The following is a 25000-nucleotide window of genomic DNA, read 5'->3' on the forward strand; positions in this document are numbered from 1 at the left end:
AGTTTAGTAGAGTTACATGTATGTTAGATAAAAAATATAAGGTGGGCCAAGAATAATTCATAGGTCGTTTAGTTCAAAAGTTCTTATGCGACTTTTAAAAATTAATAATCATCGTACCGACTGGAGACTCATTAGGCTCGTACTAGAGATTGTAACTTTTTACAATCGTTGGTTTTGTCATTTTTGGAATATAAAAAAAAGAAAAATAAAAATACAAAAATAAGTCTGAAAAGTTTCGAAAAAGAAGTAATCGATTTTTACATTTATCGATTAGAAAACTTTTGATTCATCCAATGACTTTTGGTCCTTCCTGTTTATAAAGAGAAAGAGAAAGAGACAGAGAAAGAGACAGAGAAGGAGACAGTGTAAGAGAGAGAGAAAGAGAGAAATAGTACTTTTATAAATTTTGATCTTCGATTTTTACGTACTTATTTCGATTTCGTTAATTGTTCCAAATATAATAGACAATATACATATACATATATATATGTATATGTATATATATATATATATGATCGTTACATCAATGTCTTTCAAAATGATTATATATGCCTTTATCATAGTTTGATTTGCTTTTTTTTTTGTTTTTTTTTTTCGTTATTTGTTTTGTCTTTTTTTTCTTTTTTCTTCTTTATCTTTTCTTCTTCTGTTTTGCACGTTCGTTCATTTTCTATCATTAACATTCGTTATTATTATTAATCTAATCACGTTGCAATAATATTCTGAATCATCAAGGGACATTTATATCGTATAGAATATAATATCATTGAATTAATCGAATGATTCATATTAAAACCCAATGAAAAACAAAGAGAAGTGTGTTATAACAATGACGAGCATCTTACAATTATGAGAATTTTGTTACTTGAATACGTTTAAAAAAATAAAAAGATAAAAAAGAAAAAAAAAAAAAGAAAAAGAAGGAAAAAAAAAGAAGAAAAAAGAAAGCCTACTACTAGAATTTCATTAATAAAAGCACAAATACAGTCTTTCAGCCTGCAAAAATTGCAGTCTCGTTGTTTCATCAGTAAAAAATGTATATTGTTGTATTTAACACGGGCACATTTCTATTATTGCCAGCAATAATAATACAAAGTTATTGCTCTTCGTACGATTTGAAAAAAATCGTAGAAAAAAAAAAAAGAAAATAAAAAATAAAAAAGTGAAAAAAAATGATTGAGAAAAAAATAAAAGAAGAAAAAAAAAGGAAAAGAAGATCAAAAGAAAAAAGGAAAAGAAAAGAAAAGAAAAGAAAAGAAAAGGAAAGAAAAGAGAAGAGAAAAGAATTGATATCGCTAAAGAAATATCTCGGCGTTTAAATAAATGGATAAGAATTAAATTTAAAGAAATTTCTTGTTCATTTGATTGGCTGTCGAGGTGTCGATGGACCAACCGGTGGTAACGTTAACGATTCTCGTTTTTTCTTGTTAACACGACGACCAACATGAAGTACCACGTCTCCAGCCTTGACGGACTTGAACTCAGCAATAGCCTCGGCATGTGTCATCCCGTGAAGGGGTTTCGAATTTATCGACAAAATTTCGTCCCCTATAGAAGGAAACAAAAAAAAAAAAAAAAGAAATATATAGATACAACGATCGTTATTACTTAATGATAATAATTCGTTTTGATTAGTCGACATATCAGAAGATATCGTACCTTCCTTGACAGTACCAAGATCGGCAGCTTGACCATTAGGGAATACAGTTTTCACATATATTCCCATGTTACCTCGCGGACTATCGGTGCCACCAACGATGCTAAAACCAAGCCCTTTGTGGCCAGGCCCTTTGAAAAATCTGGCTGTCAATATCGTAAAGGATGCACCACCTTTACCAGGCCTAGGTAATGTACAGAATCTTGATTCTTCACCTTCTCCAGCCTCATCAATGTCCTCCAATTCGGAGTCCGTGTTAAGACCTTCGTCCGTATCCTGAGCGCCCTTTGATCGTTAAATTAATAAAATTAAAAAAATCATTTCGTCCATTAATATTGGCAATATTGTAAAGATAATGATAAGATAATCATCAAATAAGATTTTCTCTTGGAAAATACTCAAGTGTTTTCATTTGCCTGATGTATTCAAATATTTGTGAGTGTATAAATAAATAAATATATATGTACTTAAGTACTTACTTGCCATGTCTTCAAATTAGCACCAGAGGAGCTAGGTATGTTAGCTACGCTTCGGCTGTTTAACCTCCTCGTTGATTTTTTACCAGGACTCCTCTCGGTCCCAAGACTGGAGGGTCCGTCGTCTTTGCCAACGATAGAGGTGGCGCTCGAATCGGTCGAATAATTACTAACTTGTCCGCCAATCTTGAAATCCGTGATCCTTTTTCTCGGCGTAACTCTAGGTATATGAATCGTCTCGAATGACGAATCCAATTGATTTCTAATCTTTCCGTTTTTCTGAAAATTCACGTTCTCGTAACAATGATGATCGCCCCTTGTCTCGGAATTACTTCTTGCTAGGGTTTGCCTATCGCAATAAGGACTTCCAGGGGAACCAATCTCCGATCTCTGTCCTCTGTGATAACGTACGTTCTCATACGAATGATCCTGAGATCTTACATTGTCACGACTTTCCGAATTACTCCGATAAAGTGATACCTTTGACCTGCTCGAGGAACTTGACGAAGAATTATTGAACACCATGTTCTCGTAAACGTCCTTCTTATCCTGATCGTGAAGTTGATGATCGTAAGAATCGGTATTCTCGCAATATGCGAAACTTGGACAATCATCGGTCAAAGGACTCTTGCAGTTAGGTGAATTCGGTACGCTAGTTTCCGCCAAGGTCTCCAAGGTATCGTGAAAAGGATAAGGTGGTAAAGACGTTGGCTCGCTTGTATCGAAACGTTCTGAATCGAAGCTTTGACTCGTCGAGGAAGTTAATGGACTCGGTACGTAGAAATTCGAGGCATTGTCCTTTTGCGAAAATACCTCGGTCACGCTCAGTGCCTTCCTTTTTCTAATTCCAGCATTTATCTTACTGAACTTGCTCCTTAATACATTCTGAATATCCGCGATGCCTTTTGTAGTACCTACGTATGAATAATTTGATCCCGTTGCTTTGAAATAATAATTGAAAATTTTTCTTCTTTTTTTTTTTTTCTTTCTTTCTTTCTTTCTTTCTTTGAATTAGAACAAAGAAAGGAAGAAAGAAGAAGAAAAATGATATAAAGAATAACGAGAACAATTTACCTGGCAATCTTAGGGAACTAGTTTGCAAAAGTTTCTTCGGCGAGCTACCATCCTGAAGACTTTTGGCAGCCGGTGATGCTTCCCTACTAGCTGGGGTCGATCTCACGGTATGAATGACACCTTGAGTTCCACCACCTGGGATCAACGACTCCTGCGGCTCCGACGTTTCCTGTACGGAACATCGTCTTCTAAGTTTTCTCCAACGTTGACTGATGCTCTTGTTCCACAGGTTAAGATCTATAAAAGAGAAAAAGAAAGAAAAAAATTAAAATAAAATAAATAAATAAATAAATAAATAAATAAAAATAAGAGAAAGTAAAGTAAAATAAAATAAAATTGAACGAAAATAGATATGAAATAAGAATGAAAGGACATAGTTGGATTGTAAAAAAAAAATTTTTTTTTTTTCTCGAACTCGCGTAAATGTAAACGCGTCTATCTATGGAATATTGTAGTATTATCTCCCTGTTAATATCGAAGTCTGAATGACTCAAAGAGAGAGAATGCAGTTTTCGACGAATGACGAAAAAAGTGACTCTCCCCTCGAAACGGAAATACTTTATCTTTAGATTTGACGGACGGGAGACAGTAATAAAATCACTTTATTTAGAACGATAACATTATTCGGATATTCCGTGCGTTTCTAACGCGCTTGATCGTTATCGATCGTTATCAAAATTCTTTATAATATTATCATCGTACACAAGTAATTCACGGATATGCACGGATATTCGTGACTCGTGGTTAAAACTATTGTATATCTTTTGTAATTTCTTTCTTTTCTTTTTCTTTTTCTTTTTTGCTTTTTTGTTTCCTTCCTTCCTTCTTTCTTTCTTTTTTTTTTTTTTTTTTTATTAAACCGTTACAATTTACCGCACACTCGATGTACACGGTTAACCAAGCGTATGTAAGCGCTCAATGTATACACAAGAACACACACACACACACACGCACACACACACACACACACACACACAGAGTGAGAGAGAAAGAGAGTAAAAATTTTATGACGATTCTCTCGACGAAAGAGAATGTACAATGATAATGCGATAAAAGATTTATAATTCGTTTAAATTGAATAAAAGAAAGAAAGAAAAGAAAAGAAAAGTAAAAAAAGAAAGAGAAAAAATGATAACAATGATAGAATAAATAATTACAATTTAAAATAGTCTCCATATTCTCCCACGTTTTGTGAATGTGCAATAATAATGAAAAGATTTTTCTAGGAAGGGTCGTGACCCTTCCTCTCCTCTCTCTTCTTCTTCTTCTTCCTCCTCCTCTTCTTCGTTGCGGAAGACCGTCGGTGACCTTGGGAACTGTAGTAGCATTACATATACAAGACTTGACGACGCGCACTATTAAAAATGTTCGACGATGAATTATTTATCTACGAAAATAACGAGCCGATCGAAGTTATGGTCGTCATCGTCGCCGTCGTTGTCGTCGTCGTCGTCGTCGATCATCGATCGTTTAGATCATTTATATTATACGGTTGCACGATGAAAGAGAAAAAAGAAATTTCACTCGATAACGTTCAAACGAGAATCACCTAATTCACCAATTCACTGACCTAACTTTGCTCCTTTTCTTTCTTTTACTTTTTCTTTTTTTCTTTTTTTTTTTTTGTTTTTGTTTTTGTTTTCAATTTTTTACTCTCATTCCTTCTTCATGTCGATGTAATTAAGTATAATCAACTTTGACTCTTGACATATGTATTCGTCTTGAATTTGATAGGGAGTAAAAGTAGAAGTAGAAGTAAAAGTTGAAGTAGTAGTAGTAGTAGTAGTAGTAGTAGAAGAAGAAGAAGAAGAAGAAGAAAAAGAGACGAAGAGACGATGAGGATACTAGCATAAGCGTTGAACGATGGTAGTCCACTGTCGAGTAGTCCTCGCTGACGCCGGACACGAAGGCATCGTTATCCGGCGTTACGGTCATCTTGCAAAATGCACTTTCACTTCTCTCGTCCACCAACGTATGTACGTACATAACATAGTACATATGTATATCTCACAGTTTTGCCGAGGTCTTCTTCTTCTTCTTTTTCTTCTTCTTCTTCTTCTTCGTTTCGAGATCGGACGAGACAGAATACGAGCTGACTCGTTTTATTCTTCAATCTTTACAAACAAAAATGATTTCACGTTGTTGTTTATTTCATGTTGTTCTCTCTCTCTCTCTCTCTCTCTCTCTCTCTTGTTCTTTTTTTCTTTTTTTCCTCTGTCTCACTTCTTCTTCTTCTTCTACTTCTTTTTTTTTCCTTTTCTTTTTCTCTCTCTTTTCTTTTTTTCTTCGTTTCTTAATTATTTCTTCTTTTCCATTCTCTTTCCTTCGATTTTTTTCCCCCTCTTCTTTCCTCAAACGAGAGAACAAATTTTTTTATTTCATTAAAATCGTATCAACTACTTACTACGTAGCAGTAAAAAGATATACATTGTCATTTTACGATACGACACGTTCTCAACGGAAGTTATATCGTTCAGTTTTATTTTTATTTCGTCGTGTATAGACTTTTCGTTTTTACGGTTAAACGATAAATTCCATTCGATGAGTTAGCGCTTTTTTCTTTTTTTTTTTTTCTTCCCCTAAGATTCTTTCAATTTTGTTGAGATTCCAATTTTAATTGAAAAAAGAAAAAGAGAAAAAAAAAAATAAAGAAAGAAAGAAAAAGAAACAAGGTAAACATTTAATTTCTCTCCCTTTTTTTTTTTTTTTGATATATTCAATCGATAATAGTGATCACTAACTTTGTCTTTATAATGAATTTTTCTCATAAAAATTCATTATCCATATCATTTCGTTATCAACAACAACAACACGTGTGTCTTACGTACATATATGTATATATATATATATGTATATATAGGTTGGAATTCTGATAAGCAGTAGTCTTTTTTCGTAGATCCTTAAACCGGTAAGATGGACGATAAGAAGATTACTTCAGGTAAAAATTCTTGGAATTCACTTTTGCAATCGGGACTAAAAATTATCTCTGAAGAAAGATCTATAGCAAAGAGAGAGAGAGAGAGAGAGAGAGAGAGAGAGAGAGAGAGAGATAAGGGAGGGGATGGATTGAAAAGATTTAAAATATAAAGGAAGAAAGTCTTTTTATTTTTCGAATGGTTGATTCAGTTTTGTCACTATTAACCGAGTAAGAATCTCGTTAATTTATATTCCTCTCTGTCTAATATCATTTGTAGCTCTAGTCGTAACATCTCCGCGTAAAAGTAAAAGAATCCGACGATGTACGCTAGCATCCTTGGTTACATAGAAGAGTATTTTACTCGATGAATGATTGGTTGGTTTGTTGTTTGGTTAGTTGTTTGGTTGGTTGGTTGGTTGGTTGGTTGGTTTGTTACTTGCACCTGAGTATGTATGAGTGCGTATTTTCTTCGGACGCGCATATACACGCGCGCGCAGAAAAAAAATAACGTAGAAGGATTCTCACGAGTTTGCTGACCGTGGAAACGTGAAACTTCTTTCACGGTTCACACGATCATCGATCGACCGATCGATAGATCGTTTTGTGCTTCCATCTATCTATTTATACACATATATATATATATATATATGTGTGTGTGTGTTTGTGTATAAATATGTGAGGTCGACGATAGGAATGTATGTTATTTCACGCACTTGAAAGTATTCGTCGATTGTCTCCGGCTTTTTAATCTTTTTTCTTTCTTCCCACGGAAAGATACAACAAAAGATAAAAAAAAAAAAAAACAAAAAAAAGAAAAAAAAAAGAAAATTAAAAAAAAGAAAAAAGAGAAGAGAAAAGGGGGAAAAAATAAAGGAAATAGAAGGTAGAAAAACGAAATAGAAAAAACGAAAGAAAGAAAAGAAAGAAGGAAGGAAGGAGAGAAAGAATAAGCGAACCGAGGAAAACTATCGTTAATACTTGTTTTCTGTTTTCTCTCTTTTTCTTTTTTTTTTTGTTTTTTTTGTTTGTTTGTTTTGTTTGTTTTGTTCGAGCAGCTCGAACTACGAAGATAGAGATTTCGAAAAGCACTTTAAACCGTGTGTAAGCCGTACGCGGTCTCGACGTGGACTGAAAGAGAGACTCCGTCGTTTGTACTGTTCTCTTTACCGTGTGCGTCGACTGTTATAAAGCGTGTGTGCGTGGTCGTCTCTATGCGTACACACGCATGTGAACACCTCTGTACCTGTGCATACAGGGTGGCTCGAAAGTACAAAAATTATACAATGATCATTCTCTCTCTCTCTCTCTCTCTTTCTCTTTCTCTGTCTCTCTCAATAAGAAATTATCCGTGTATATGTTACGTAATTTCGACTGTGATTTAGAAAGACCTGAATCGATTCTTACAACAAAGGAATTATTTTGAAAATTGTTCTTTCCTTTTTTTTCTTCTTCTTTTCTGTTTCCTTTTTTTTTCTTTTTTTTTTTTTTTTTTTTTTTTTACGATAATTACTCTCATTGCTACGCTACTGGTAAATAATTAATGATCTATGAATAAGTTCTACGTATTAATATTAGAATTTGCGATTACATAATCATTCGATCGATTTTCTCAATCATTTTCTTTCGTTATATCGAAATATAAAAGTGTTTTATATTTAACAAAATATATCTTTAAATGTTATTATAATTATACATCGTTGTATTGTAATTTATTGTGATATATAAGTAGAATTTTCTTTGATTGCATAATTATTTTCTTTATCTTTATCTCTCTATTTTTTTCCTTCTTTCCCTTTCTCTCTCACTCTCCATTATGAAAATTAAAAATAAAATGATAAAAAATATGTTTATCGTATTAGCATAATTATAAATACGTTCGTTGTCCTAAAATAATTAAAGAATATTTTATTATTATTATTATTATTATTATTATATTATGTGTTATTCTATCAAATAGATAACATTACTTACAATAATTATAAATATGCTAATTGTTATATTATAATTAAAAAATATTTTTATTATTATTATTACTATTAAACCATTCAAGATTTTTATTAAAATATTGTTTATTTTTATTAAAGTCTTGTTCAATTAAATTTATAAGATATTTTTTTACACGATTATAAATATTTTAATTGTTATATCATAATCAAAAAATATTTTGTTATTATTATTATTATTATTATTATTATTATTATTATTATTATTAAACCATTCAAGATTTTTATTAAATCTTAATTATTGTTTTTTAGCCACCGTGTAGGTAGGTCTAAGATATGTTCGGATTGTGCGCCGATTGTGGGAACCTTTCTCCGGGTATTGGTAAACGCTCTCTATGGTTATATATATATATATATACAGATTATATATATATATATATATATATATATATATGCAGTATACTAAAGAAAGACCTAAGCTGCGTATACACCTACTTAACGTGCATCACGGGTGCGTGCACACCCCATGAACGATTCCACTCGTGCGCCTCACGGTCAGGGCGGGACGCATTATTTCCTGTAATGATGTTAGTGTCCTTTGTGCGAATTTGCACGAAAGGTGGACAAAGCTTATTCTGTTTTAAGAGAAACCACACTCTCAGTTTGTCGCTACTATTCTCGCGAAGAAACGTAATACGATAAAAACTCGATAAAATATTATTCATAGAGCATTCAAATTTTCTTAAACCATGTAGAATTTGAATATAATCAAGATCGATGGGTATAACTTATGTCGAGAGGAGATAATCTAAAAGAATTAAAAGAAAAAGAAAAAAATATGAAGAAAAAAAAAAAGATTGTTAACGAAGTAATAATGATAATATTTGAAAAGAGAAAGGTATGAATTTGTGTTTATTATATTTTATTTAAAAAATTCGAAATTAATATTGATTTTTATTGAATCCAGATTGATTCGAGATTTAATTCGATATTTCTTTGATATTTAATGACATCTTAAAGTATAAATCGTTAGGTCGATGAAAGTTAATGAAATTTTCTGTAAAAAGAAAAAGAAAAAGGAAAAGAACAAATAATTTTGTCAAATAAATTGAAGAAAGAAAAGATTAACAATTGTAATTATAACTAATTCGCCAAAAAAAAAAAAAAAAAACGAAAAGAAATTATTAATTTCTATTAAATTAGAACGATTAGTTCTAGATCGTTTAATTCTAATGATACAGTATAGATCAGTTATCAAACTAATAAACAATAATTATAAGTTTCTATGATTGTAAAGAAATTGTTCCATAAAAATGAAAACGAATAATAACAATAATAATAATAATAATAATAATAATAATAACAGTTGTAATTATTTAGCAAGAATATTATTAATTTGTATTAAAGTGAACGCGATTAGTTCAAGATCGTTTAATACGAAATGACAATTTCAAAGTACAATCATCATGTACATAGATGAAAATTGATAAAATTATTTATTTGAAACAAAAAAAAAACAAAAACAATGAAAAAAGAAAGAATTCAAGAGAATTAATACGAAGAAATATATAATTTAATAATAATAATAATAATAACAATTCTATTAATTAACATATAAATTATTATTATTATATTATCATTGCATTATCAATATATTAATAAATAAAATTAAAATATAGTAATAATATCATTATTATTATTATTATATTATTTAATTAACATATAATTATTATTCATATAATAATAAGAATTATTATTATTATTATTATTATTAAAGTTATAAATCATATATCAGAAAATAAACTATTATTATTATTATTATTATTATTATTAATTTCTATTTTTATAATAGAAGACGATAAGAGTGTTATGATATCTTAAAATAGTGATCGAGTTGACTTAAGTAACATCTGTTTATCCGATAAAGATAGTAAATCAACAAAGGTACGATGTTTGCATGATACGTAAATACTTTTACGTAATGCACTCGTTGATGATCTCGATATGCATATGCATATTGAATACAATTAGTGTATCGAATACAAAGCTGACATATGTGTGTGTGTGTGGGTGTGCAAGCGCGTGCGCGTGTATGTTTGTGCATTTTTAAACGCGACGATAATAAATGCATGTATGTAAATACTTAGTAAGTATTTTTTATTGTACGTATTGTAGTTTTTGTCGTCGTCGTCGTCATCGTCGTCGTGGTTGTTAATGTTATTTTACACATACAAATACGCGCGCATACACATTTAAGAGAGAAACGTCGTTACATTAATCGCCTTTTTCTGTTAAGGCTATGTTATTCCATACACATAAGTGATCCTTGAAAATGATTACTGTGAAACAGATATATGTATGTACATGTATGTATGTATGTATGTATGTATGTATGAGTACATGTTTACGTGTCCTTAACACACTTCTAAATGGTATTACAAAAATCATAAGAACATATATTGAGAAATTTCGTTGTTAATTAAATACGTTGTATTTAAGTTATTTATACTTAAATAAGTGCTAAGTTATTTATCGATGTAAAAAAAATTCTTACGTAAATTCAAATGAAATCTGACAAAATGCTAACAAAAATTGAACGTATCCTCGAGCATAACATTATAACGTTCACCTATGCCACACTCCCCTTACTCCTCCTCCCACCCTTCCCGTCTCCCACATCCCTGACTTCGAACCCTTTTGACAAAATCAATGAAGAAAAGTCTGAGGTTGGTAAATGTGTTTAAATGGATAAACTCTTGAGAAGTATCAAATTGTGTTTTATTATTATTAGATATTATTATTAGAACATTGAATACATATATATATGTGTGTGTGTGTGCGTGTGTGTGTTATACGTACGCGTAATTGTGATTCATAATTCGTGATTGTTCACAGTTGTTTTTTTATCTTCTTAATTTTCTCTTTATCTTTTTTTTTTTTCAAGATCAATATCAATATTTCTTCGCAAACATTAAAGAAATAATTCCATTTTCGTATTAAAATTCTACAAATTAATTTTAATTTTATCTTGTATTTTAATTTAATTTTATCTTTGTTCATTTATCTATTTCCACTATTTATCGATCGAAAGAATTAAATGGAACATTTTCATTTCGTATCTTTTTAAATATAATTAATGTAAATCAAAAACATTTGAACTCCCCCCTTCGCCCACTCACCCCCTGACTGGTATAATATTTTACTAGAACAAAAGAGAAAAGAAACAAAAAAAAAAAAAAGAAGAAAATAAAATAGAAACAAATATTTTTCAACGTCATCCAATTTAATTGCGAATTTTCCCTTTGTCCGCGATGAACGTGAGTATTTTGTATGGGGGGGGGGGGGGGGGATATTTTTCTTTTATGGGGGAAAAAACGAAAAAAAAAAGAAAAAAGAAAAAAAAAGAAACATTTTCGCAGAAATCACGAGAAGCGAATAAACGTAAATAAAGGAGTAATTCGAAATTGAAATTAATTGAACTATTAACCGATTGAATAATGCCAAATCGTATTTCGTAACATTCGAAACGTAGAACGTAATTTAACTTCTTTTTAATACGATACTATAGAAGAGAGAGAGAGAAAGAGAGAGAGAGAGAGAGAGAGAGAGAGAGAGAGAGAGAGAGAGAGAATAGTATCGTATTAGAGAAAGAAAGAGAAATATAGATAGGAAGATTTAGCACGTGCATGAACGTCGTTCTTAGCCTCAGTATAGTTTGTTAGCTTGTGTGCATGACTAAGTGAGTTAGCCCGAGTGCGTGAGGTCAAGTCAAGAGAATGTTTCTTCCGTTCGTCGGTCATTGTCTGTATCCTTATATTGTTTTTGCAGTTGTATGTTTCATTATCTTTATCTTCATTCTCTCTCTCTCTCTGTCCTTCTCTATCTCTATCTCGTTTCTTGTCCTAAGTTTATCTATTTTCTATGTTACCTTTTTTTTTTCTTTTTCTTTCTTTTTTTTTTTTTATCTCTCAAAACCTTTCCTATCTTCTAAGTATAATATTTTCCTTTTGGAATTGTAATATCCCTATCAGCTGGTATTTATTTACTTATTTCTTTCGTGCCATTTCTTTTTTTCCTTTGTCTTGTCAATTTAAGAATAGGACAAAAATTTGTTGAAAGATAAAGATACAAATACCTTAGAAAAAACATTTTACATACCGACTCTGTTAGACAATACGTATGCGCGTATGTATATATAAGAGAAAGAGAGAGAGAGAGAGAGAGAGAGAGAGAGAGAGAGAGAGAGAGAGAAAGAGAGAGAGAGAGAAAGAGAGAAATAATATTCTATATTTATCGTTATAATTATTATTAAAGAAATATATAATTCTATAGTTTTATTATTATTGAATTCATCCCTTTGTATGATTCTACATGTGGTACTAAAATTACAATAAATAAATTATCGTTCTCTCTTTCTATTGTATTTATATATACCTACTACATACACATATATATATATATATATATATATATACCATACTTTCAATGCTTACTTACATGCCGTTCATTGAGAACAATAAGCAAACTCTATGAACGACGACGTGGTCTTTCTCTTCGACCCCTTTTTTGTACCTTTTTAACTAGGATTCTCTCGTAGAACCCCTTTTTAACGCAAGGGTTGCTTTGATAAATAAAAACCACAACGACTAGCAACGAATACCCTTTCAATCGATTCTTATGTAGATAGATAGAGAGAGAGAGAGAGAGAGGGAGAGAGAGAGAAATGGCATATGTTATTCATCATAAAAGTAACATATGCTTACCGAATCTTCACATGAATTTGCTTCAATATATGTAGTTATTTAATCGAATTCATCAATGATAAATAATATGTACATATACAAAATAACACACACAGATACATTTTATACATACGCATATAAGAATACTACAAGCGAAATTGATTAAGTTCACTCTATGAAATTTTTCTCTCAAATTTAATTTTCAAAACGTTCGATGTAATAATCAATTTTTATGTTCACAATTAATTTCCCTTAATTTTCATCATTTAATATCATTTTTTTTTTTAACCATTGAAAAAGTAAAATAATTTTGTCGACGAACAATCTGTTTGTTTGTCGAACAATACAATGTTTATTTGATATTATATATTAATTTTGAAAAAAAAAAGGCAATTTAAATTATTTCATCGTATTTCTTTATTTTTAGTTTTATGGAGTTAATCGATTTGACAAATATAATAAGTATTAGTATATGTGTACATACATGTACACAAATATATATATATATATATTGAAATAATTTCAAGTAGAGCTAGCATTAGAACAATTTCACTAGCATTAAGAACAAAGATTGAGTTTTGTATGAGTATCGAGAGAATGCGAACATTCTTTTCGTATACGTCACCAAGGAACTACCCGGAGACGTAAGTTTGTAACGTCAAAGAAGTCGAAGGATGTGGGTAGGGAGTTAAAAGGGAAAAGAGAGAAAGAGAGAGAGAGAGAGAGAGAGAGAGGGATGGGGGAGAGAGAAGGAGAAAGAAAGAGAAAAAGAATCAAGGGAAAAGAGATGAAAAGGGAGAGAAAGAGAAAGGGAAGGGGAGAGAGAGAGAGAGAGAGAGAGAGAGATAGTTGCTCCTAGATACAGAGTTGCAGCTGGAAATGCGTGTGCGCTTCGGCGCATTCGTTTGTATATACAATACATACACACGTATATACATACGTACATATATATATATATATATATATATATATATATATATATATATATGTACGTATTTATGTACGTAGTCTAGTGGCCACAAGGAATGCGTAAGCTCCGTTAGCTCGACGAGAACGAACATAGTCCATTTTTTTTTTTTTTTTGGTCTCCTTTCCATCGTTTCTCCTGCGCCTTCCCCACCCGAACCCCACCCCCCCTTTCAACGATCGCGAACGAAGGGAAGGGAAGAATAAAAAAAAGAAAAATATTGAGGGAAGCGAAAAAAAGGAACCAAAAGAAGAAAAAAAAAAAGAAAGAAGGAATAATAAAAAGAGAAATAAAATTTAATTAAAGGGAGACGTATGCTCTTTTTTGCTTGCATCCCTCCTATCGTTCTTTCTCTTTCTCTTTCTCTATCTCTCTCTCTCTCTCTCTCTGTCTCTGTTTCTGTTTGTCGTTTTCCCACGAATGAAGCAGCTTCCATTAAAATTGTAACAGACGTTTCAATTAATCGATATCTCTCTCACAAACGATGAAAGATCGACCAAGGAAAAACCATATATATATATATATATATATATATATATATTTTATTTTCGTATATATATTTTTTTCCTCCCAATTTATATCGCCATTCCGAGAGAGGAGGATCAGTTCTCTATCGTTTATGGGACGCCACGCGCATCACGGACCACCCTCGATTTTATTGCGAAGTTTACAACAACGATAAATCACGGCTTGAATAAGTAAGTAGGTGTACTGTATATAAGAACTCGAATAAAACTGCTTATGAAAACGAGTATAACTTTCTAGAATAGGAAACATTTTATGTATGAACATACATACATACATACATACATACATACATACATACATACATACATACATACATACATACATACATACATACAAACATACATACATACAAACATACATACATACATACATACATACATACATACATACATACAAACATACATACATACATACATACATACATACATACAAACATACATACAAACATACATACAAACATACATACATACATACGTAGATAAGTACATGCATGGATAGATATATGCATATATGCATTTAAGTACACAAGTAATGGAGACAATTACGTTCGCTTTATTTTTCGAGCGATGTCCACAAGCTCTTGCATTTTTCATTTTTTCTTTTATATATATATATATATATATATATATATATATATATTTCTTTTTTGCTTTTATATAATTTCCTTTTTTTTCGCAATACAAAAATACAATAAAGGTCGACGACGTTCCGTCTGATAATAGTATATCGCTCGTGGTGTTGAGTTTTGTGTTAGTAGAGTTAAAAAAGAAGAAAGAGGAAAGTTACACACCACACACACATACACATATTTCTCGCGCTTGCAGCTGCATTTACGAGAGGTCTAAGGTCTTTTCCCTCTCTCTCTCTCTTTCTCTCTCTCTCTCTCTCTCTCCCTTTTTCTCTATCTCTTTCTTACGAACGGAAAAAGCAATTCAACTGGCACGAACTAAAGCTTCGAAATACCGACGAAAGAGTAATTTACGAGAGCGTCGAAAGCGTCTCGGCGATTTGAAGTAGAAGCCAGAAGAGGAGTCCTGCGAGAGAACCGATCGAAAACAATCTAGAGCTAATTTATCTACTTCTTCTTCTTCTTCTTCCTTTTTTTTCTTTCCTTTTTTTTTCTCTTTTCCTTTTTTTTTTTTTTTTTTCTTTACCACAGCCGTGTGATTTATTTACTCGCTAAAAATGTCTCTCGCGTCGCTACTTATCCGGTCAAGTTCGTCATTGGTAAATGTATCCGCGGCAGGGGTTATATAGAATTGAAAAAGAAAAAAAAAAAAAAGAAAAAAGAAAAAAACGAACAAATGTTCGATATGATCTAAGGAAAAAAAGAAAAAAAAAAAAAAGTAAGGAACAGAGATAAAAAAAAAAAAAAAGCAGTAAATGACGAAGGAAAAAAGACAAGATCTTCCTGTTGACGTAGTAAGGAATGAAGAAAAATATCCTTTGATTATTTCCACGAATAATTCGCTCATTGATTTTTCCAATGTAAATTTTCTTTTCCTAAGATAAAGAAATATCATAGAATAAATAATTAATCATTTAATAAATAATTTACTTTAAATTCTCATCGATATCTCTTCTTCCCATTATAGTTATATAAAATAATGATACGTATAGGATTCGAAAATTGGTATATATATGTGTGTGTGTGTGTGTGTGTGTGTGTGTGTGTGTGTGTGTGTGTGATAATATTATGTACGTACTTATGTACCAAGTATTTTTGTTCTTTTATTCCCCCTCCTCTCTCCTCATCCTCCCAACCCGCCCTCCTCCTCCAGCCCCCTCGGGCTCCTTCCCCGTATCGCGCCGTCGTAAAAAAATACCCACACCCGTTTTTTTTATGACATTCGACTCGACACCATGCCAACGGCGTGAATAGTTCGCAACGTGTGCGCGGAATAATCGGGTAACTGTACGCAGACAATGGCTGAGGCCACTCGGTACGCATCGTTGACTCCAATTATGCAAGGAGTTCTCAACTTGACGGCGTTAACGCTTAAAAATAATTCGAAATTTTCATTGACCATTGACATAATTGATCGAATCGTAATCGTAAATAATAGATATAGATAACACAGACATATCGATCGATATTCGTGTTTAATTTCTTCTGGATCTAATTTGATTACAGAAACATATTTATATTATTTTCGATTGATAACATATATAAATTATACGCTTTCGAATAGTCGTGAAATAATTGAATCGTTCAGAGCCAAAGGTAATATCGAAGGGTAAAAGGAAGAAGAAAAAAGAAAAAAAGGAAAAGAGAAGAAAGAAAATATAATTAAGAGAAACGCTGTCGTTGCATCATCATTCAATTGTGCACTGATGATCATAATATGCGCAATCGACTCTCGCCATATTTACAAGATGCATTTGCAGTGGACGATTTTTTCGAATCTCATGCCATGCGGTTAACATCGATCATTCTTTTAGATTTGTGAAAGTTGCGGCTGATAAATATGCAAGAAACTTTATGATTTAAAGATCGTAAATAATCGAGAAAATTACATGGTCATGGACGCTACGGAAGAAAAGTTACGACTACTTGGCCATGAGAGAGAGAGAGAGAGAGAGAGAGAATGAACGCGTTCTTCGTGATCTCTTGTGGTTGGAATAAAATGAAAAAAAAAAAAAAAGAAGAAAAAAAAAGAAATCAAATTTGAAGACGATCTATGTGAACGATACAAAAATGAAACCTTAATGTCTCATTTTTGTTTTCTTTTTCTTTTTCTCTTCTTTTTCTTCTTTCTTCCTTTCCAACGTTTCATTACGTTAAAAATTCAAGGATAAAATTTGTTCGATAAGATTTATTACCATCGTATCAGTTAGAGAATATTTAAGTGCACGGGTGATTAGATGTTGGTTAATAGTGTATGTATATATATATATCTATGTATATATGTACGTATATATGTGTTTAGGGACACGTAAGCTGAGTAAGCAGGCTGGTGTCAATGTTCGCCAAGAAAGAAGAAGCGCTTTTAACTGGTCGGGGCAGGAAACAGTATCTTTACATCGAATTTCAATCAGCTATAGTGAACTACCGTTTGAAGAACTTCCGGTTGAGAATTTTACTAAATAATCAGTTCGATCGGTAGATAATTTACGGAAATTACGTCCGTAACTAATTAAATGGTAGATAAGGGATAATTTTAGGAAGAGAAAGAAGAAAAAAAAAGTTTTTGTACGATTTTTTTTCCTTCGTTTCTTTTTTTCTCCTTCTTTCCTTTTTTTCCTTTTCTTTTTTTTTTTTATTCGAATCAACAGGAACATCATAGGTCGTTTTTAATTTATTCTTGGAAGATGGTCGGATATATTCGTATCCCTTTTTTTATATAACAATTATTAGAAGCAACGATAACAATAATAACAATAACAACAATAATAATAATAAGAAGAAGAAATTGTTCGTAGTTATTAAGCTTCCTGACTTTTAAATTGACAATTAGGATTTATTTCACAATTAATAAAAATATAATAATAATAATAATAATAATAATAGTAATAATAAATCGTTCGTGTTTTTAAGCATCGAGATAAAGGAAAATTAATATCGAAACTTATTGATAAATATCGATAATTTTACAAACGTCAATCTATACGGAGTACAGATATCACGACACTCGTATTTTTATATATACTTTACTTCGTGCTTTGCGATTCTTTTTACAATTTTTCGCTCTCTTTCTTTTTTTTCCTTCTTCTTTTTTTTTTTTTTTTTTTCTTTCTTTAAGAATGATAAGAGAATATATTCGAAGCTATCGTAAAGAACGGTTTTCTTGAGGTTACAAAAATGAAAAAAAAAAAAAAAAAGAAATACATAAATAAATACAAAAAAAAAAAAAAAAAAAAGTTACCCTTTCGAACGTATAGCCTGAGAAATACGAGAGACGAAAAAAGGAAGAAGGAAAAAAGAAAAATAAAAAGAAAGAAAGGAAACCAATTTATCTCCATTGATTTTCACATTGGCAACGTGAATATAATCCAAAGAAAAGAAGAAAATTATTGACTCGGCTATGAGAAATTTTTCATTCATTCGTTCGTCTACTTCCCGGAATTTCGTCATTATATATCTCTCCCGCTGTGGGAATATCGTAACTAACTATAGGTAAGAACTATTAATTTCTAATTCAACGTATACGTTGGACTTCGTGGGTAATGCGATTTGAATTAATCCCATTCTCCTTCATCATTTCCATCGACAATCAATCGACGATGACAATCGTCGCGGTGGGGTGTCATTCGAACTTTGCGAGATTATTCTTCGATTGTAATATAAATATTTGCATACATATATACATACATACATACGTATGTATATATATACATACATATATATATATATATATATATATATATATATATGTGTGACATGTGTCACATATATATGTTGACGTATTTACAAATCAAGGAATGTCCATCGTGCGTCATTGACACGTACTTATATATATATATATATATATATATATATATTTCTCTCTCTCTCTCTCTCTCTCTCTCTCTCTCTCTTTTATAAAAGCATAAAATTCATCGCTTTAGTACTTTGCAATCGGATCGATGGTTTGTTGACATTTCTTATATGCTAATAAATATTTCTTATCTGGTTCCTCTCGGTACGTTTTAATATTTTTAAAAGAAAAGAAAAAAAAAAAAAAAGAAAAAAGATTAGAATGTAATTGATCGGCAAACTCGAATCGTTTTATGTTACTAAAGGAAAAACGAAAAAGAAAGAAAGAAAGAAAAAAAAAGAATATTGATCGTAACAACCACGTATTATTTCTTATACAAATTTCCTTTTTTCGTTTCTCTTCATTTTTTTTTTTTTATTTTTTTTTATCATTAGATTCGTCGATACTTGGATCCATTATTTTTATATCCCATTCGACATTATTGATTATTATCTCGAAATTGTTCCTTTTTCATTTTTTCTTCTGCTTTTTCTTTTTTCTTTTTTTCTTTCTTTTTTTTTTTTTTGTTTTCTTTTACGTATATCAACATAATCGTACTCACGGACGATCGTGCATGCAATCTGCATGAAAAATTCGCAGAATTTAACAATTTATAGTGCCGTAAGAGAGAACGAATATGATAACGGAATAGTGTAACGGATAATAATACGTCGGACGCTTTTGATAAGATTTCTTCTTCTTTTTTTTCCATTCTTTTCTTTTTCTTTTCTTTCTTTCTCTCTCTCTCTCTCTCTCTCTCTCTCTTTCGCACACGCGCACACGATAAGGAGAGGCGCCTCCGGCAAACGTAAAGTCCAACGAGCTACAGAGACTCTCTCTGTTCCTTTATCCGTTGTAATGTCTGGAGTTTTGTGAACGCGTGAGCATTTAATTGTGTCAAGCACCATGAACGTTCACTATCGATATTTATATTCTTTTTACTTTTTCATTTTCTTTTTTTTCCTATTTCTTTTCTTTTCTTTTCTTTTCTTTTCGTTTTTTTTTTTTTCTTTCTTTCTTTCTATCTTTCCTTCACACAATCATCAACATTCTTTCCGAGCTTTTTTCTAACTAAATACAATAATAACGATTAAAAACTTACCGATCGACAATGTAAATATACGGATATGTATTTATATACGTAAAATGTATATTTCATAAATAACAACGTGATTTGCCGTATCGATTTATCGGTTCATACCGATAATATCATTTTTTTCTTCCTTCTTCTTGTTTCCTACTTTTTACAATGTATGATATATATGTATATATATATACGATTAGCAAATAATATTCCGTGGTTGGCAAAACATAATATATCAAACCAATTGACTTGGCATTATCAGCAACCCATTGAACCGGCAATTCAGGGTAATTGAACGCTCGGAAAGTGCCGGATCGAACGAACGAACGAACGAACGAACGAACGAACGAACGAACGGATAGCGGCTGTCGATAAAGCTTCAAAGTCCTTTTGTTAACTTTCCTCTCTAATTCTCTCTCTCTCTCTCTCTCTCTCTCTCTTTCTCTCTCTTTCTCTGTCTCTCTCTGTCTCTCTCTCTGTTTCTCTCTTTTTCTCTCTCTGTCTCTCTGTCTCTCTGTCTCTCTGTCTCTCTCTCTCTCTCTCTGTTTCGATTACGTAGTAGTATATTGCGTTTGACATACATCATTGTTGCTAACGCGTGCACGGAATTTGTATTAATGTATATACGATAAAATGTATAAATTATGTGTATACGTGTGAGTGTATGTGTACGTGTATGCGTTTGTGGAGAACGAGGGAACTATGAATAAAAAAAAGAAATTCTGTTGAAGGAGAATACAATTTTTTTTTTTTTATAAATTCCATCGATTGTAAATTATAAATTTCATAATTCAAATATCGTGATGTGATATATTAAAAAGAAAAAGGGGAAAAAAATGGATAAATAAATAAACGCTCGTTACCTCGTCAAATTTTCATTTTCAACCTCATATTTTTTATTATAATACGATTTAAATTGTTTCAGAATGAAATATATTTCCATAATATTTTCCCATAACGTGTTCGTATTAATTTAATTTACTTGATTAACAAAACCGAAGAAATGGCAAATCGATAGTTCGATAATAACTTTTTCAAAATTTTACACAATATATATATGTATATATATATATTTATTCTGGATAGAAATTCTTCGTAGGATATTATTTTGAAAAAAAAAAAAAATGAACGAACATAAGTAAAGACAATGATTCGATATTAAAGTTTTATTCAAATTAATATCTAAAAAAAAATTGCACGTATCCATTTGAATTGTATATTAGAAGAGAGAGAGAGAGAGAGAGAGAGAGGGAGAGAGAGAGAGAGAGAGAGAGAGAAAGAGAAAAAAGAAAAGAAAAGAGAAAAAGAGACAAGAAAGAGAAAAGACGAAGAAATATCAATGAGTACAAAATAATTTTAAAGAGGTGAAAGAGATAATAAAGGAGAAGTAGAAGTGACAGAGGGGAAGGCAACGAAAGAGGCAATGGAGCACGTGCACTTTCGACTGCTCGTAATTAAGTATATAACGAGACTTGTTTACGCCGAGTACCGACGAGGCTGCATCGGTCACCGTCGCTATCCGTCGTTGTATAATCTATAGAGCCGCTTAGTCTGCTGTTTTAATATGACTCTTCTCAGAAGAGAATTTACGGGACGATCGTATTATGCGTTTAGATGACGTCGTCTTTCTCTTGCTTTTTTTCTAATCCGCCATTACTCTCTCTCTCTCTCTCTCTCTATCTATCTATCTCTCTCATTCTCTCGTTACAATTCTCTAAAAATATCTATATATATATATATATATATCTTTTAATATCTCTATATCATAAATTACAATATAATATGATAATATATATATATATATATATATATATATATATATATATACACATATTTTAATGATTTAATAATCGTAATCTTTTGAAATGTGTTAAACTAATTACAGGAAAAGCTTTACGATTTGTAATAATAAAAGAAAAAATAAAAAGAAATAAATATCGTTAGACGAATAGAAAATAGTTACATTAATCGTCTTTGATAATGTCAAAAACGATGAATATTTTTTTAAAGAGAACAAATGTCTAATATAACGACGATACGAATAAGTAATCATTTAGAATAGTATATCATCTTTGTGTACACGAAATTAAGAATAGATTAGATATAATGCATATGTATGTACATATATATATATATATATGTCTATAGAAAAGTTTTGTTTACACGATGAATTTTAATATTTCCTATTATGAATCATTTTTATCAAAAGTCAATTATTAATTAAATATTAATGAAACATTAGATATACGTGAAAAGATATTATTATCTTTGTTTATTTTTTATTTTTTAATAGATGTAACATCTATATATATATATATATATATATATATAAATATAAACATATATATGTATCATTTTATATCTTGATTCTTAGGAATATCAATGAATATAAATAAAAAAAAAAAAAAAAAAAAAAAAAAAAAAAAAAAAAAAAAAAAAAACAAGAAAAAATATATATTTATACAATATTTTATTAAAAAAAACCAGTCATTTTCCTGAGATATATCTAATAATAATAATAATAATAATAATAATATATATATATATATATATATATATATATATATATATATATATATATGATCACGACTACGCATTTACGTGCACGCACACACGCACAGACATACTCAGAAACATGAAGGCTAATTAAAAAGTTATTATAGAAAGTAAGATAAAATAATTGGACTCATTTAAGATTATTTTTGTAACTTCAATATATTTTCCATTTCCTCATAAAGTATAATTTCTTCGTTAATTTTTTTTCTCGATCAAAAGAAAAACAAATTGACCTTCGTAAAATATTCACTTGTGAAAATATTCATTTTCGTTTAACGACAATAACAACAATAACGATGACGATGACGACAACAACGATTTTAATCATGACGACGATTACGACGTATGATACGATAAATTTATTAAAGCGTAATATCGTGCGTAAATAAATCGACAATGGTGGTTTGTGCCACGAATAAACGCTTTCACGATAAAACGTGAGCTATAAGAATATAAAGGAAATTCGATTCGTTTGCGCTCACGGAAGCACGTCTAAATGATTGCACCCTCGACGTTGTTGCGTAACTTAACTATCAATGTATGTATGTATATACGTATGTATGTATATATGTATGTATATAAGTTTCATCTACGTGGGCTACGTGATACGCACGATTACGGGGTGAAAATGTCAGGCGTTCACCATGAATCTTTCTCTCTCTCTCTCTCTCTCTCTCTCTCTCTCTCTCTCTCTCTGTTATTTTTTTTTTCATTCTCTTTCACTCACATTTTTTCCCAACGAACATACGTGTACAACCAACAGCTGCACGAAGTCTTTACTTTCGTGAGATTCGGAGACCCCGACGGAGAAAGACGACGGAGGCCACGAGAAGGAGAGAATCCTATCGATTTTAGAAGCTACTCGTCGGTCGACTCCTATCTACCTTTCAAGGTCACGCTTAATTCGCTTTCCCTTTCCTTCGGAATCTCGGTTAATTCTCTTTCTCTCTTTCTCTCTCTCTCTCTCTCTTTCTCTATCTCCCCCCTCTCCCTCTCCCTCTCTTTTTATCTTTCTCTTTCTCTCTAAACGTTCTCAGAATAATATATTCGATATGTAAAATAAGAAGAAAATTGTAGGATATTTTCTATCGAAAATAAAGACACGTGATAGGATTTCAAATGACAAAAGGAAAAAAAAAAGAGAAAAAAAAGAAATGGAATAAATCAGAATTCTAAATCCATATCAAATAGTAGCGATCTATATCGTGATTAATGAATGAGAAAATACTTTTTTTGAAAAATATCTAATCACTTAAATGATTTATTTTCTTCTATGAAAAGAGAGAGAGACAGAGAGAGAGAGAGAGAGAGAGAGAAAACAAAAATTCGTAGATATTAATTTTTGATAGAATAATTTCTACGAATGTATATAATAAAATACGAGGATTGATTCGGGTAGATCGGGGAGGGGGGGGGGGGAGTGGGATAAAGGAAATGACATTAAATTTCTCAATAATTTATAATCCTTTATATTTGACGATCAACGAGTGATAGAAAATTTCATGAAATATATCTAATCTACGATATGATTCATTTCCTATACAAAGTTTATCCTTTACTTAGAAAAAAAAAAAAAAAAAAATGATAAAATCAGCAAGTACGTATTCTCACTCGAATCTATCACATTAAAAATAATTGATCACGGTGATATCAATGATTGGTATTTAAATTCCACCCGATATTTTCAAAATGATTACCAGTCGATAAACAAAAAAAAAAAAAAAAAAAACAAAAAATACAAAAAGATCGAAAGATTTATCGAAAATTTAAACGAACGTACGGCGTTCTATCTGTCACAAATGTGCGAATTCGAATTGTGAATGACAAATCCTTGGAAAATATAAGGGGCGAGAGAGGGAGGAGGAGTAGGAGGAGGAGGAGGAGGAGGAGCAGACGAAGGAGTAGACAAAAAATAATTTAAGCGATCGATAAGTCATTAAGATTGCACAAAAGAAGAAGAGTACAAATAGTACGATATCGAATTGATTGAGATATCCATGTATTGTATATAATTAACGATTGAAATCAATAATAAATAGATATGACGGCATGAAATAAATTCGAGTGATTAAAAGAAAAAAAAAAAAAAAAGAGAAAAAAGGAAAGGAAAGAAAAAAAAACAAAAAAAAAAAAAAAATTAAAAAGCCAAGTTCCTTTGGTGCACGTGTGCACGTTTCTCGAATAAGTTGCACGCACACGTTGTTCACCTCGTGCGCACCTACGTGAGATGTCTAATCCATGCGAGAAATTTGTTGAGAAAGAAATAGGAGGGGGATAGAAAGAGAGAGAGAGAGAGAGAGACGACTACGCATAATATACGTATATATATATACATATATATATATATATATATATATATATATATATTCATGTTAAGGTGACTAAAAATGATTGTCGCACGAACGTATTGCTTTTTAGTTGTATGGTGACACGAGTACTTCATTCTGTACCGCGAACGTATTGCTTTCTACTAGTACAGTGACACGAGTACTTCATTCTTCTCATAGTAAAATGACAGAGACAGTCGAGTGATTTACGGGAAACTATTAATCTTCCCCTATTACATGTTACACCATGGATACATTCAAACAGGAAGACA

At 31.1% G+C, this 25000-nt stretch overlaps 1 protein-coding gene across 1 annotated transcript in view; it reads right to left on the minus strand.

The window, feature by feature from the left end:
* LOC124949219 overlaps nt 1–25000 on the minus strand; it is a 38265-nt gene that overhangs the window by 1746 nt on the left and 11519 nt on the right. Inside the window, exons 3-6 of the mRNA XM_047493960.1 lie at nt 3208–3444; nt 2137–3047; nt 1660–1942; nt 1–1548 (exon numbers count right to left, since the gene is read on the minus strand). The exon at nt 1–1548 is cut by the window's left edge and continues 1746 nt beyond it. Of these exons, the coding sequence (XP_047349916.1) occupies nt 1358–1548; nt 1660–1942; nt 2137–3047; nt 3208–3444 (1622 nt within the window). The 3' untranslated portion in view covers nt 1–1357. The remainder of the gene's footprint in view (nt 1549–1659; nt 1943–2136; nt 3048–3207; nt 3445–25000) is intronic.

The sequence above is a fragment of the Vespa velutina genome, chromosome 5, assembly GCF_912470025.1.
Source record: "Vespa velutina chromosome 5, iVesVel2.1, whole genome shotgun sequence".
NCBI lineage: Eukaryota > Metazoa > Arthropoda > Insecta > Hymenoptera > Vespidae > Vespa > Vespa velutina.